This window comes from Phyllostomus hastatus, unplaced genomic scaffold (genome assembly GCF_019186645.2).
Source record: "Phyllostomus hastatus isolate PE091 unplaced genomic scaffold, TTU_PhHast_1.1 phas_scaffold_78, whole genome shotgun sequence".
Lineage (NCBI taxonomy): Eukaryota > Metazoa > Chordata > Mammalia > Chiroptera > Phyllostomidae > Phyllostomus > Phyllostomus hastatus.
This window is the reverse complement of record NW_025334041.1, coordinates 34855625-34872293: the sequence shown is the minus strand read 5'-3', so window position 1 is coordinate 34872293 and position 16669 is coordinate 34855625. Positions and strand designations below refer to the sequence as shown.

The 16669-nt window shown below is 36.4% G+C and overlaps 1 protein-coding gene across 5 annotated transcripts in view; it reads left to right on the top strand.

Annotated features, from left to right (window-relative positions):
* The window catches only part of RUNDC3B (RUN domain containing 3B), a 151048-nt gene that overhangs the window by 19145 nt on the left and 115234 nt on the right, over nt 1–16669 (top strand). For all 5 annotated transcript variants that reach the window (XM_045828760.1, XM_045828757.1, XM_045828759.1 and 2 more), the window contains exon 2: nt 4259–4374. In XM_045828760.1, the coding sequence (XP_045684716.1) occupies nt 4259–4374 (116 nt within the window). The remainder of the gene's footprint in view (nt 1–4258; nt 4375–16669) is intronic.

The following is a 16669-nucleotide window of genomic DNA, read 5'->3' as shown; positions in this document are numbered from 1 at the left end:
AAGATAAAAATAACACAAATAGCATCAGTAAGAAAAATTGTATTGTCTCTGATGGGAGATACAAACAAAATTCTAGTTTGAGCTCGGAATACGTAAGAGGATAATCCTTGGTTGGAGAGATGACATTTAACTTGACTCTTGGAAAATATGTTGACTTTTGGCAGTCAGAAAAAGAGACAGGACATTCTGATAAGAGGGAAGAATATAACACACTTTACAGACTTTTAAGTTTCCTTTTTATAGCTCATAAAAACTTTGGATCTATACAAATACTGATATCCAATTTTATTAAATTTTGTGCTCCAAAACTCTTTAAAGAATTTTGGCCTGACGCTCAAATTTCTTACAAGTAGTATTATGGCCTTTGAAAATTTTGGAGTTAATAGTTTAGGTCACTTTTTTAATCTGACACATTTATCAATGTGCATATTTGTTCTTGTCCTGCACTGCAATTAGGTAGGTTGTTCCTGCGAGTGACTATAACTAGTAATTCTTATTTTTGGCGCAGTCAGGTTTGGATTTTTTTAATTTAATTTTTTTTACATTTTTTATTGTTTATTCTATTACAGTTGTCCCATTTTTTTCCCTTTTGCCCCCTCCACCCAGCTCACCTCTCTTGATCTCAGTCAGTCCCCTCTCTGTTGTCCATGTCCATGAGTCATTTATACATGTCCTTTGACTCGTCTCTTCCCCTTTCGTCCACTATTATCCCTCTTCCCACTCCTGTCATACAGTTACCAGTCTGTTCCATGTTTTCATGTCTCTGGTTCTATTTTTCTCATTAGTTTACTTTGTTCATTAGATTCCAGTTTTAAGTGAGGTCGTATAGTATTTGTTTTTCACTTCCTGGCTTATTTCGCTTAGCATAATAGCCTCCAGTTCCATCTGTGCTGTTGCAAAAGGTAGGGTTTCCTTCTTTCTTTCACCGGCATAGTATTCCATTGTGTAAATGTATCACAGTTTTTTGATCCACTCATTTACTGATGGGCACTTGGGCTGTTTCCAACACTTGGCTATTGTAAGTTGTGCTGCTGTGAATATAGGAATGCATAGGTTCTTTTGAATTGGTGATTCAGGATTCTTAGGGCATATTTCCAGCAGTCGAATCACTGGGTCATAAGGCAGTTCCATTTTTAGTTTTTTGAAGAAATTCCATACTGTTTTCCACAGTGGCTGCATTCCCACCAACAGTGCACTAAGATTCCCTTTTCTCCATATTCTTGCCAGCACTTGTTGTTGATTTGTTAATGATGGCCATTCTGACAGGTGTCAGGTGATGTCTCATTGTAGTTTTAATTTGCATCTTTATGATGGCAAGTAATGTTGAGCATTTTTTCATATGTTTATGGGCCATCTGTATGTCCTCCATGGGGAAGTGTCTATTTAGGCCCTTTGCCCATTTTTCAATTGGGTTGTTTGTCTTCTTGGTATTGAGTCATATGAGTTCTTTATATATTTTGGAAATTAAGCCCTTGTCCAATATATCATTGGCAAATGTGTTCTCCCATATAATCAGTTCCATTTTCATTTTGGTGATGGTTTCTTTAGCCATGTAGAAAGTTTAAAATTGATGTAGTCCTATTTGTTCATTTATTCCCTATTTCCCTTGTCCTAGGACATATACCTGCAAAAATATTGCTCTGTGGGATGTCTGAAATTTTACTACCTATGTTTTCTGCTAGGACTTTCATGATATCATGACTTATATTTAAGTCCTTTTATCCTTTTTGTGTCTATTCTGATGTAAGGAATAAGTTGGTGGTCTAGTTTCTTTGTTTTTTGGCATGTACCAGTCCAGTTTGCCTAACACCATTTATTGAAGAGACTATTTTTACTCCACTGTATGCTCCTGCCTCCTTTGTTGAATATTAATTGACCTTAGAGACTTGGGGTTTTTTTTGCCCTGGGCTCTCTATTCTATTCCATTGATCTATGTGTCTCTTCTTAGGGTTATACCATACTGTCTTGATTACAGTGGCCTTGTAGCATTGTTTAATATCAGGTATTGTGAACCCTTTAACTTTGTACTTTCTCAGGATTGCTGAGGTTATTCAGGGTCTTTTTTTTTTTTGGTTCCATATAAATTTTTGTAATCTTTGTTCTAGATCTGTGAAATACACCATTGGTATTTTAAAAGGAATTATGTTGAATCCATAAGTTGCTTTGAGTAGTATGGACATTTTAATATTGTTAATTCTTCCAATCCATGAATACAGTATATACTTACATTTATTTGTACCTTCCTCAATTTCTTTCTTCAGTGTTCTGTAGTTTTCCAAGTACAGGTCTTTTATATTATTGGTTAAATTTCTTTCTTGTTGCTATAGTACATGGGATTTTTTTCTAGTGTCTTTTTCTGATAGTGATAGTTCATTGTTGGTATACAAAAATTCCATCAATTTCTGAATATTGACTTTGTATCCTGCTACTTTGCTGAATTCGCTTATTAGGTTGAGTATTTTTTTGGTGTAGACTATAGGGTTTTCTCTGTACACTGTCATGTTGTCTGCAAATAATGACAGTTTTATTTCCTCCTTTTCAATTTGGATGCCTTTTATTTCTTTTTCTTGTCTAATCACTGTGTCTTGAACTTCCCCTACTATGTTGAATAAGAATGGTGAAAGCAGGCCCCATCTGTTGTTCCTTGCCTTAAGGGAAACACTTTTAGTTTTTGCTCATTGAGTATGATGTTGGCAGAGGGTTTCTTGTATATGGTCTTTATTATGTTGAGGTTTGCTATCTCTAGTCCCACTTTGCTGAGCATTTTTATCATAAATAGGTGCTATAATTTGTCAATTTTTTTCAGCATCTATTGATATGATAATGTGACTTTTGTTTTTCACTTTATGTGATGTATTACATTTATTGATTTGTGAATGTTATTTCATCCTTGTGTCCCTGGGATAAATCCCACTTGATCATGGTGTATGATCTGCTTAATGTATTGCTGGATCTGGACTGCCAGTCTTTTGTTGAGGATTTTAACATCTATGTTCATCATAGATATTAGCCTATAATTTTATTTCTTTTTTGTGTTTTTACATGGTTTTGGAATTAGGATAGTACTGGCCTCATAAAAAGAGTTTGGGAGTCTTCTTTCTTCTTGAATTTTTTGGAATAGTTTGAGAAGGATAGGTGTTAGTAGATCTTCTTTGAATATTTGGTAAAATTCTCCTGTGAAGGCATGCAGTCCGGGGCTTTCATGTGCTGAGAGTTTTTTGACTACTGCTTAATTTTCACTAGTTGTTATTGGTCTGTTCAGGCTTTCTGCTTCTTCTTGATTCAGTTTTGTGAGATTGTATGTTTCCATAAATTTGTCCATTTCACCTATGTTGTCTATTTTATTGGCATATAGTTGTTCCTAGTAATTTCTTTAATTATTTTATTTTATTTTATTTATTTTTAGAGAGAAGGGAAGGGAGGGAAAAAGAAAGGGAGAGAAACATCAGTGTGTGGTTGCCTCTCATGTGTCCCTCACTGGGGACCTGGCCTGCAATTTAGGCATGTGCCCTGACTGGGAATTGAACCAGTGACCCGTTGCTTCACAGGCCCAAGCTCAATCCACTGTGCTACACCAACCAGAGCTATTCCTAGTAATTTTTACAGTCCTTTGTATTTCTGTGGTATTGGTTGTTACTTCTCTTTTGTTTCTGATTTTATTTATTTGGGTCCTTCGTCTTTTTTTCTTGATGAGTCTGCTTAAAGGTTTATCAGTTTTATTTATCTTTTCAAAGAAGCAGCTCCTGGATTCATTGATTCCTTAGTGTTTTTCACATCTCTGTGTCATTTAATTCTGCTCTGATCTTGATTATTTCCTTCCTTCTACTTGCTCTGGGCTTTATTTGTTGTTGTTCCACTACTTCATTTGGATGTAGGGTTGGATTGTTTGAGATTTTTCTGTCTTCTTTAGGTAAACCTGTATTGCCATGAATTTCCCTCTCAGGACTGCATTCTCTATTTTCCATTGATTTTGGGTTAATTTAGGTCATTTTTTAAATTCTGATTTTAATTGTGTTGAGGACACCATGCTATTCCTAAGTCTTAGTGTAGTCAAAAGATAGTGAATATGTAAGTGAAGAGCCTAGTATTTTTGTAAAAGTTCCTATTTACAGAGTGAATTTGAATAAAGGAAGTTTTCAAAATATATAATCTTATAAAGTATTTCTGTAATACTTCCCTAAATTGCTTTCTTCCATTTTTCCTGCTTAGGTGAATGAATCAGTTCTATTTTAAAACAATAATCTCCTTTTTCTCATAGGTTTTCTGTAAAGACTCTGATTGATCGGTCCTGCTTTGAGACAATTGATGATTCTTCTCCTGAATTTAACAATTTTGCAGCTATTTTGGAACAGATTCTAAGTCACCGGCTAAAAGGTAATAGCACTGATGTATTATTTATTGTCCCAACAGCTCTCTATTTAATAAGCTTAAAATTTTAGAAACTGTACATCTGTTGTGATTTAGATAGCAGCCATGCTAGATCATGAGAAACATAAAGCTGATTTTAGAATGTGTGATATTTTGGCCTATGTTCCTGGAAAAGAATCTCTATCCTCAAATTTATACTTATTTCCAGATGGATTGAAAATATGAAGTCTATACTTTGAAACACTTATTTACAGTCATAGTAAACTGATCCACTAGATAGTTTTCATTAGGAAAAGAACATAAATGCAACAAGTCAGCATAAGAATTTATAAGAAAAGGGTTAAATAATGTCCTTAGCCTATTAGCTCTCCAATACCAACTCCAGATGTTAATAGAATATATAATTTCCATAAATTTGCTATTCTAAAAATTACTTTTAAATGTTGTTTTGTTCTTTTTTGTTGTGAAATATATATAATGTACAGAAATACAATTATTTTATTTTATTTTTTAAAAGATTTTATTTATTTATTTTTAGAAAGGGGAAGGGAGGGAAAAAGAGGGAAGGAAGCATCAATGTATGGTTGCCTCTCACACACCCGCTACTGGGGACCTGGCCTGCAACCCAGGCATAGACTGGGCATGCCCTAGACTGGGAGTCGAACCGGCGGCCCTTTGATTCTCAGGCCAGCACCCAATGCACTGACCCAGACCAGCCGGGGCACATACAATAATTTGAAACTCCCAATCTCCCACTCTCCCTTACCCCCACTCTAAGATACTCTCATGTGATCACAACCTTATCTCTTCCCCCAGGGTAACCATTATCCTCATTTGGAGAATAATTGTTTCCTTGCTCTTGTACTATGGTTCTCATATGTGGTTCCCTTTTCCTATATGATTTCATAATGAAGTTGGGATATTTACTGAATACATATCTGTTCATGAATGAGAATGGCTTATAATTTCTTTTTTTCATACTGTCTTGGTTGGGTTTTGATATCAAGGCTATGCACAAAATGAGTTAGGCAGTGATTCCTCTTTGTTTTTGATGAGTAAGAATATTTGTGTAAAAATTATCTGTTACTGGAAGTTTAGCAGGATTTTCTGGTAGACACTCTCGGGCTTTAAAATTTTCATTACAGGTATTTTTTTTACTCATTTAAAAATTTACTTATTCATTATTTTCAAAACTTCCAGCCAAGATGGAGGTGTAGGTAGATATGCTTTGCTTCCTCATACAATCAAAAGGACAACAACAAATTTAAAAACAAAAAACAACCAGAACTGCCAAAAATCAAACTATATCGAAGTAGGACAACCAAGGAGTTAAAGAAGAAACATTCATCTAGACTAGTGGGAGGGGCAGAAAAGGTAGCCAGTGTGGAGAGGACATGTGACAAGGTGGTGACTTGGGGACCAGGTGGTCCCACATTCCTGTGTAGATAAACTGGGAGGTACAACTCTGTAGCAAGACAGACTGTGCAATCCAGGGTTCCAATGTGGAGAAGTAAAGCCTCAAAACCTGTGGTTGTAAAAACTTGTGGGGGTTGCATCAATGGGAGAAACTCTCAGCCTCACAGGAGAGTTCATTGGAGAGATACCCATGGGGTCATAGACTGTACACAAACCCACCCACCCAGCAATCAGCACCAGAAGGGAAGTGACAGAGAGTGGGTGAGAGCCAAGCAAGAGGCATTGTTTCCCCTCCGACCTCTCCCCCAGATACAGCACTACAAGCAGTGAAGTGGGTTGACCCTCCCTGGTGAATACCTAAGGCTCCACCCCTGAAATGTAACAGGTATGCTGAGACAAAGAAATATGGCCCAAATGAAAAAAAAAACAAACAGATCAAAGCTTCAGAAAAAGAACTAAGCGATGAGGAGATAGCCAACCTATCAGATGCAGAGTCCAAAACACTGGTAATCACAATGCTCACAGAAATGATCGACTGCAGATGCAAATAGAGGAAGAAGTGAAGGTTATGCAAAGTGAAATAAAGAAAAATATGCAGAGAACCAACAGTAAAGGGAAGGAAACTTGTACTCAAATCAATGCTTTGGAGAAGAAGGAAGAAATAAACATTTAACCGGAATAGAATGAAGAAACAAGAATTCAAAAAAGTAAGGAGAGGCTTAGGAACTTTTGGGACAACTTTAAACATTCTAACATCCAAATCATAGGAGTGCCTGAAGGAGAAGAGGAAGAGCAAGAAATTGAAAACTTATTTGAAAAAAAAATGAAGGAGAACTTCCCCAATCTGGCAGAGGAAATAGACTTCCAGGAAGTCCAGGAGGCTCAGAGAGTCCCAAAGAAGTTGTATCCAAGGAAGCACACACCAAGGTACATCATAATTACATTACTCAAGATTAAAGATAAGGAGAGAATCTTAAAAGTAGCAAAAGAAAGAGACAGTTGCCTACAAAAAAGTTCCCATAACTATCAGCTGAGTGCTGAAAAGAAACCTTGCAAGCAAGAAAGGGCTGGAAAGAAGTATTTGAAATCATTAAAGGCAAGGACTTTCATCCAGGATTACTCTATCCAGCAAAGCTATCATTTAGAATAGAAGGGGAGATAAAGTGCTTCCCAGACAAGGTCAAGTTAAAGGAGTTCACCATCACCTCATACTTATTATATAAAATGTTAAAGGGACTTATCTAAGAAAAAGATAAAAACTATAAATAGTAAAATGACAGCAAACTCACAACTATCAACAACTGAACTAAAAAAGAAAAAGAAAAACAAAAACAAACTAAGCAAAAAACTAGAACAGGAACAGAATCACAGAAATAGAGATCACATGGAGGGTTATCAGCAGGGAGGGGGTTGGGGGAGAATGAGGGAAAAGGTACAGGGAATAAGAAGCATACACAGTAGGTACAAAATAGACAGGGGGAGGTTAAGAACAGTGCAGAAAATGGAGAAGCCAAAGAACTTATATGCATGACCCAAGGACTCAAACTAAGGTGGGGACTGATGGTGAGAGGGAGGAGTACAGGGCAGAGGGGGTGAAAGGGGAGAAAAAAAATGGGACATCTGTAATAGCATAATCAATAAAATGTACTTATTATTACTTATTCAGGTTTTTTAATGTCATAAGACACTCCAGGTTTGGTAAATTATAATTTTCTAAAAATTAGCTTGTTCACAAATCATTTTCTTTCAACCTTATACAGCCTTACTAGTTTTTTAAAATGTGTTTGTATCAATTACCAACACAATGGCACATTAAAATCTTCTGACATTATGGATTTCTCTATTTTGCTTTATAGATCTGTAAATATTTTCTTTGTTTTTGAGACCACATTCCTGCTAAATTGAAACTTTAATCATTATAAAGTGACCCCTTTTTATTCTCTTTAGTCTTTTGGTATTAAAGTTTATTTTGTCTGCTGTTAATATAAATCAGCATTTTGAGTGTTTAATTAAAAAAATGAGTGCATTAATTGCCACATGCAAGGAGCAGAGTCTCTTTCTGTAAGTAATTGAAATTAAAGATTAAAGTAAAAGGTAGCCCATTTATAAATGTTAGTAGATGGTACTTTAATCAATTCAAAAAGAATCATCTAGGCATTACATTGTTTGCTTAATCCTTCATTAATCTTTTATATCTTAGAAAAATTTTTAGTAGTAAGTAGGTTAAAAAGAGGTATGTAAAAAAGATGCCCCAGTAAATGTATTTACTGGTTTTCTCAAACCAGTAAATACATTTACATAAGAAACATAAATCTCAAAACTGAAAAAGGAAGGTGGAATCTGTATTCTTTCAGTATTATAAAATATTTTTAAATTAAAAATGTATATCTAAAAATTGCTGATAATATCAAGACATTATATAGGATAAATCTTATTAATAATAATAATTTATCATATTAATTCTGTAATCTAGTCTTCCTAAAGGAAACTTGATTATTAGATATTTTTGCTTAAGTTTTTATTATCTTTATAATCTTAATGGTATGGTTTCAATGCAGTCATCTGTTTTGGTAATATAATTTGTGAGAATCTCAAATTTAATCTGAAGGTTAATTCTATTCCATGCTTTTTGATGCTGAAAACAACAAGTTCTACTATATGTTATTAATCACAGTTTAAAAATCCTGTCAGTTTATTAAAAAAGGGTTGAATTTAATTACATGGGGAAATAAAATCTGGATCCAGTCAGCCCTTTGCAGTTTTTTTAAAATATTTTATTTATTTATTTTTAGAGAGGGAAGGGGCGGGGAGAGAGAGAGAGAGAGAAACATCAATGTGCAGCTGCTGGGGGTCATGGCCTGCAACCCAGGAATGTACCCGGGCTGGGAATCGAACATGGGACACTTTGGTTCCCAGCCCGCGCTCAATCCACTGAGCTACACCAGCCAGGGCAGCCCTTTGCAGTTTTAAAGTAGGATCCATATAATCATGAATCCTTTTCTGTTAGAAGGTGGTTATTTTGTATTTTAAAATGCTTATTTTTTCTGTTTTGCTGTTTTGTGTTTCTTAAATTTTCTGCCATTAATATGCTACATTTTACTTTAAAAAGTTTTTATAAAAGCAAAGGATAGCAGAGTATTTCAAGCTACTTTTACATTGCATGGTGATCATATTTTTACATTTTATTTATAAATTTGTAAATAATACCTGGCTAAAAAATCACGTCATACAGTAGAACTTGATATTTCTAATGTTCACAAGTTTTTTAAATCAGATCTCAATTCCTGTGATAATATGCTTTAATATATGGTTGACTCACAAAATACATAAACTATCAACAGAAAACAGGTCATGCTGAAATCCACACTGAGCGATGGGGTAGACTCTCTACCACTAAATGAACCCCTTCTGCACACCTGCCTGCCATCTTCTGAGTCAAATCTAGATCGCAGACCTTTAGAGTTACTTCTAATGATGATTGTTACTTCTGAGAAGACAACGAGCAACTATACTGAAAGTAGAATCTCTAGTTGATTTATGGATAAGAGCTCCACTAGTATAACTAAGACAGTAAGAAAGATGATATGATCTGTGTGCTAATTTTTTTAAGCTAGGTAAGTTAATAATTCAAAACCTTTTAAAAACATTTCCTGTAGATCAACTATTTTGGTCAATGTTATTAATATAGATAGGAACCATGAAATGATCTGTAAAATTCAAGATAAGGTATTTTAAAGATTCAAGTGTGTAGAGACTTCCATATATTATTTCCCATTTTTTAGTATTTGAATATGTAGCAAATTGCTCTTACTTTTGGAGAAGATAGTACACTGTTTTCATTTAAAATGTAGTTATTGATATATAACAACTAATTTTTCCAATTACAAATTTAAAATGCATAACTTCATGGGTTTGTAAGATTTACGTTAATTCAGATTCTTTTTATTTTTGAAAGGGGTGTTTAGTTTAATTAATAATTTTTCCCAGAGAAAGATAAAATCTAGGCAAAATATAGGCTGTGCTGACACAGGTAAAGTGGAGAGCTGAAACAGTTACCTGCTTCACCTTAAAAGCCCCATTGTTGAAAAAAAGAAGGCTTTTAAAAATCACATACAGTAATCTGCAACATAGTATTCCCTCAGTAAGATGATGTTCTTACTTTTCTGGAATATAGCTGAGAACTAATAATTAATCACAGAATATAGAATTCAAAGAGACTTTATTTTAGCTCATCAGTTTGTTAACTTTTATTTTTTTAATTTTTCAATTACAATATACATTTAACATTCTGTATTAGTTTCAGGTGTACAGCATAGTGGTTAGACAATCATGTACTTTACAGAGTGGTCCCCTGATATTTCAAGTATCACCTTGCCCCCCATACATAGTTATTAAAATATTATTGACTGTATTCCCAGTGCTATAATTTACATCTATGTGACTCTTTCATAACTACAATTTGTACTTCTTAATCCCTTTTTACTTTTCACCCAGCCCCCGCCCCTTGCCAATTCCCTTCTCTTTGGATACCATCAACTATTCCCTGTATGAGTCTGTTTCTATTTTATTTTAGATTCCACATGTAAATTATATCATGTGGTATCTGTCTTTCTCTGACTGACTTATTTCACTAGCATAATACCTTCTAGGTCTATCTATGCTGTTAAAAAAGATAAAATTTCATGGCTGCATAGTGTTCCATTGTGTATATGTACCGCAGCCTTGTTATCTACTCGTCTTTTAATGAGCACTTCGATTGCTTCCATGTCTTGGCTTTTGTCAATAATACTGCAATTAACATGGGAGTACATTTATTCTTACAAACTAGTATTTTTTTTGTATATTGCCACAAGTGGAATCTTTGAGTCATAAGGCAATTACATTTTTATTTTTTTTTTTTAGGAACCTCCACATGTGTTTTTCCATAGTGGTTACACCAATCTACATTCCCACTATCATTGCACTTTTCTCCACATCCTTCCCAATATATGCTGCTTGTGGATTTATTAGTGATAGCCATTCTGATGGATGTAAGGGGGTATCTTGTGGTTTTGATTGGCATTTTGCTGAAGATTATTGATGTTGAGCAACATTTCGTATGTCTGTTGGCTATCTGGATGTCTTTGGAGAAGTGTCTGTTCATGTCTTCTGACCACTTTTTGAGTTTGCTTTTCTGGTGTTGAGTTGTATGAATTCTTTATATATTTTGGATATTAACTCCTTATGGAATGTATCATTGGCAGATATCTTCATGCCTTCAGTAGGGTGACTGTTTTGTTGATGGTCTCCCTTACTGTGGAAAAACTTTTTAGTTTGATGCAGTCCCATTTATTTATTTTTTCTTTTATTTCCCTTGCCTGAGAAGATATATCAGAGAAAAAAACATACTACTAAGAGAAATGTCTATTTTACTGCCTATGTTTTCTTCTAGGAGTCTTATGGTTTTAAATCTTACATTTAAATCCTTAATACATTTTGAGTTTATTCTTGTATATGGTGTGAGAAGGTGGTCTGGTTTCATTTCTTTTAATTTTTTTTAAAAAATATTTATTTTTAGAGAGGGGGAAGGGAGGCAGAAAGAGAGGGAGAGACACATCAGTGTATAGTTGCCTCTTGCATGCCCCCTACTGGGTACCTGGCCTGCAAGCGTGTGCCCTGACTGGGAATGAAACTGGCGACTCTTTGGTTTACAGGTGGGCATTCAATCCACTGAGCCACACCAGCCAAGGCATGGTTTCATTTTTTGAACTTTTATTTTGAAGCATAATCTTTCTCTCTACCCCATTCCACTTCTCCTACTAAAAGCCCAAATAAAAGCTAGATGTGTGAGTGGGATGTCTTGTTGAAGCAAGATGAGGAAATCAGGCATTTTGCCTGCTCAGCAGTGGTTGACCCCCCTCCTTTCCGGAACTGAACAGCACCACTTCAGGTAAAATTTGAATAGATCATAGATTAAAAATCACAATTCTAGTCTCTCTTCAACTGAAGCAGTCTACTTAATATCTCTAACTAGTGGATATGCAGTCTTTGTTTTAATGCTTCTGATATTTGGGAACTTAATATAGCTATGTAGCCCACATTTTCCTGCACTCCAGAGTGTTAGAAAATTCTGTATATTTGAAACCAAACTATCTAACTGTGCTTTCTGCCATTTTTTTCAATTGTGGGCCTAATAAATGTTAAAAAATTGTTATTACATAACCTTTTCTCTTCAGTTCCTTTTTCTTTCTTGCAGGTAAGGTGTCCCTAGTGCCTTCAGTCTTCTTGGAACCACCATAACCTTAGTTATTTTCCTGGTTTATCACTAGTATGTTAGTATTGCTCTTAAAATCTGGTACATAGAGCTGAGAAAGTACTTCAGATAGGTTAACTTTTGCATTAGTCAGAACTTAAGACTACGTTGATATTTGATTCACTTTACTCTTTTGATTATTGAAATTAAGGCCAAGTAAAATCCCAGAACTGTTTACAAATTGAACTGTTGTTTATGTTATATTTTAGGTTTTCTAAATGAGTTGTTTGAGCTGAAGTTTAATAGGAATAAATGCAGTATTATTTCCTTTATCATCCACTCTTTAGAGATGGAGAAGGTGATTGTAAAAATGAAATTTAGGAGGATTTCTACTTCCAAGAAGATGAAGTGAACATACTTTCACCTATTTATCCCACTATGTATAATCAAAACTATTGGACATTATATCTAAAACAAATGTAAGAAGACTCTGAAAGGTAGAGAGGAAAAAAATCGATTATCTGTGGACCTTAGGAAATTAGGAGTGGTATGATAGGGGATTCTTTGGATCTTTTGGTTGCCTTACATATCTAAAACTGGGTACTGGCAAAACCAGTAGACTGCAGATGTATACAGGAATACCATATACATACACACACACAAAAGCCGCACAAGGACCTCCTCTCTAGCCAAAGGGCTGGGAATAGAACAGCCTAACAAAGACTGAAAATTTTAGAGAGTATCTGCTGTAATTTAGCCAAATACAACAGCAAAACTAAGACCAGAAAAGGCTAAATGGAGAACCTAGAATTCCATTCCTGATGAGATGTAATAGTGTGTCCTAATACTGCCATCAGAGGGGTATCAGGGAAGGCCAAGCAGAGAGCTAGGGTTTCTTTCCTCCTGGTTGGTTGTGAGCCTTCTTTCCCACCTACCCACACAATGTGTCAGTGGGGTGTCTGGACTTTTATCTCCACCCAGCAGTAATGAGATACCACTTCCCTGCTACACTGAGGTTGTGTCAGAAGAGGCCTATTGGAGAGTTATGTTTTTCACCATCACCCAGTGGTAATGAGGCCACCCTCAGTGCATTGTCAGTGGAGACCATTTGGGAAGCCTAGACTCCCACCTCTACCTGGCAGAAAGGAAGAATTCCCCTCAAGTGTCATTGGAGGACAGCTGGGAAACTGGGACTTCGTTCACCTGGCAGTGGGCAAATGAGGTAGTACCTCTCACTTCACCTTCCCCTGTGGAGCAGAGTTAGAGAAAGACAGTTAAAACAGAAGGCTTAAATAAGATCCTGAGTCTTATAATATGAACACAAATAGGGTTTTCAAGCAAATTTCACTTGTCATACCCAAACCAGGAAGATCTCAAATTGCATAACAGGCAGTAGGACCAACACTGAAATGATGGAAGAGTTAGACTTACTGACAAAATAAAAAATTAATCTTGATAAAAATGCTTTAATGAGCAATTAAGACATGCTTGAAACAAATGAAAAAAATAAAAACCTCAACAAATAGAAGGTATAAAGAGAAAGCAAATGGAAATTTTTTTAATAATCTTTTTTTAAATAGATTTTATTGATTATGCTATTACAGTTGTCCCATTTCCCCACTCACTCCCCTCCACCCTGTACACCCTCTCCTACCCACATTCCCCCCATTTAGTTCATGTACATGGGTCATAAGTTCTTTAGCTTCTACATTTCCCATACTACTCTTGCCCTCCTCCTGTCTATTTTCTACCTACAATCTATGCTACTTATTCCCTGTACTTTTTCCTATTCTCTCCTCCTCCCACTCCCCTGTTGCTAACCCTCCATGTGATCTCCATTTCTGTGGTTCTGTTCCTGTTCTAGTTGTTTGCTTAGTTTCTTTTGGTTTTGTTTTAGGTGTGGTTGTTAATAATTGTGAGTTTGCTGTCATTTTACTATACATGTTTTTTTATCTGCTTTTTTCTTAGATAAGTCCCTTTAACATTTCATAAAATAAAGGGCTTGGTGATGATGAACTCCTTTAACTTGACTTTATCTGAGAAGCACTTTATCTGTCCTTCCATTCTAAATGAAAGCTTTGCTGGATAGAGCAATCTGGGATGTAGGTCCTTGCCTTTCATGACTTGGAATACTTCTTTCTAGCCCCTTCTTGCCTGTAAAGTCTCTTTTGAGAAATCAGCTGACAGTCTGATGGGAACTCATTTGTAGGTTACTGTCTCCTTCTCTCTTACTGCTTCTAAGATTCTCTCCTTCATTTTTACCTTGGCTAATGTAATTATGATGTGCCTTGGTGTGTTCCTTCTTGGGTCCAACTTCTTTGGGACTCTCTGAGCTTCCTGGACTTCCTGGAAGTCCATTTCCTTTGCCAGAATGGGGAAGTTCTCCTTTATTATTTGTTCAAGTAATTTTTCCATTTGTTGCTCTTCCTCTTCCCCTTTTGGCACCCCTATAATTCGGATGTTGGAACGTTTAAAGCAGTCCTGGAGGTTCCTAAGCTTCTCCTCATTTTTTTGAATTCTTATTTCTCCATTCATTCCTGTTTGGATGTTTCTTTCTTCCTTCTGGTCCACTCTATTGTTTTGAGTCCCAGTTTCTTTCCCATCACTATTGGTTCCCTGTGCATTTTCCTTCATTTCTCTTATCATAGCCTGCATTTGTTCATCTAATTTGCAACCAAAATCAACCAATTCTGTGAGCATCCTGATCACTAGTGTTTTGAACTGTGCATCTGATAGGTTGGCTATCTCTTGGTTGCTCAAAAGGATGGGTTCTGGGGCTTTGATTTGTTCTTCTGTTTGAGCCATCTCTCTCTCTCTCTTTTTTTTTTTGGTATGGTTGCACCTGTAACAGTAAGGGGCAGAGACTTAGGTGTTCACCAGGCCTGGGCACCCCAGTCACTGGGTTGTGACGTTGTATGTGGGGGCAGGGTTGAGAGGGAACAATGGCAGTTGCTCCATTCTCTGTGGGACCTCAGTCCCCTCTGCTGCTTCCCCTATGCAAACTGGGCCCCTCTGGTGCCAATTCCCATGTGGGTGGGCTTGTGCACACTGTGGGACCCTCCAAGAACCTCTCCTGTGAGGCTAGGTGTCTCTCTGTGCGCCTCAACTCCCACAGGTGTCCTCAATCAGTGTCCTGAGGCTCTGTTTCCCAGTGCTGTGATCCTGGGTTGCGCGCACTGCCTTACTTTACAATTGCCGCCTCACTGGGTCTGCAAATTGCTAGTTGCCACCCCTGGGCTGGAGTCTGCCAGCTGCAGCCTGCATACTCAGAGTCCACCCACTGCAGTCTTGCGTGCCCTGGATGCCTTATGCACCCCTGGATGCCTTACGCGCCCAGTCCCACCACTCTCTGCTCTTCATGCCTGGCTGCTCGTCTCTGCTTCTCCTACTGGTCTGGATGCACAGGTCTAATTCAACTTCTTGGTTGTCTGACTTCCATTCAGATCAATTTTCTGTTATTTCTGGATGTTATTCTGTTCCTAAGTTGTTGTTGTACCTATCTTGGTTGTGTGTGGAGGTACGGTGTGTCCAGCTATGCCTCCATCTTGGCCAGAAGTCGGCAAATGGAAATCTTAATACTGAAAAATACAAAGCTAAAATAAAAAGCTCAGTAGATGGGCCCAACACGAAAATGGAGGCAAGAAAAGAATCAGAACTGGAAAACAACAATAGAAATTTCCTAATCTAAATAACGGAGACTAAAAATAACCTAAAACTAGAATATAGACTAAAAAATAAAAAAATTAGCAGAACTTTGTGGACCAATAGGGCTATAACCAAAGATCTATAACTTCAGTCATCAGAAACCTTGAAGAAGAGGAGAAAAAGGAAGGGACTGAAAATATACTCAAAGAATGATGGCTAGCCCTAGCTGGTGTGGTTTAGTTGGTTGGAGCATTTTCCTGTAAACTGAAAGGTCACAGGTAATACTCCTAGTCAGGGCACATACCTGCTTTGTGGGGCTGGTTCTTGTCCAGCATGTATATGAGAGGCAACTGATATTTCTCTCTTGCATCTGTGTTTTGCTTCCTGTCTCTCTTCCTCCCTTCCCATCTCTCTAAAATCAATAAGCATGTCTTTGGGTGAAAATAAAAAAAGAAATAATGGCTGAAAACTCCCCAAATTTGGCAAGAGACATAAACATACAGATTCAAGAAGCTGAGTGAATAGCAGGTAATTCCCCAAAGAGCCATGCCATGATACATCATAATTAAACCTTTGAGAAATAAAGACAAAGAAAAAATGTTGAAAGTAGCCAGATTTCTGTACATATCTGTGCAATTTTTCCATTGTATCTTCTTATTTCTTCTACAAATATTAATTTATTATAAAGGTGTAGGTTTATTTCTGAGCTCTCTATTCTGTTCCATTGATCTATTTGTCTGCTTTTATGCCAGTATCGTGCTGTTTTGGTTACTATGGCCTTATAGTATAGTTTCACATTAGGCAGCATGATTCCCCCAACTTTATTGTTTTTCCTAAAGAATTCTGTTACTATTAGGGGCCTTTTGTGGTTCCATATAAATTTTTGAAATGTTCTAGTTTTGTGACATATATCATTGGTATCTTGGTATGAATTATATTGAATCTGTAGATTGCTTTGGGTAGTATGGACATTTTAATGGTGTTAATTGTTCCTATCCATGAACATGG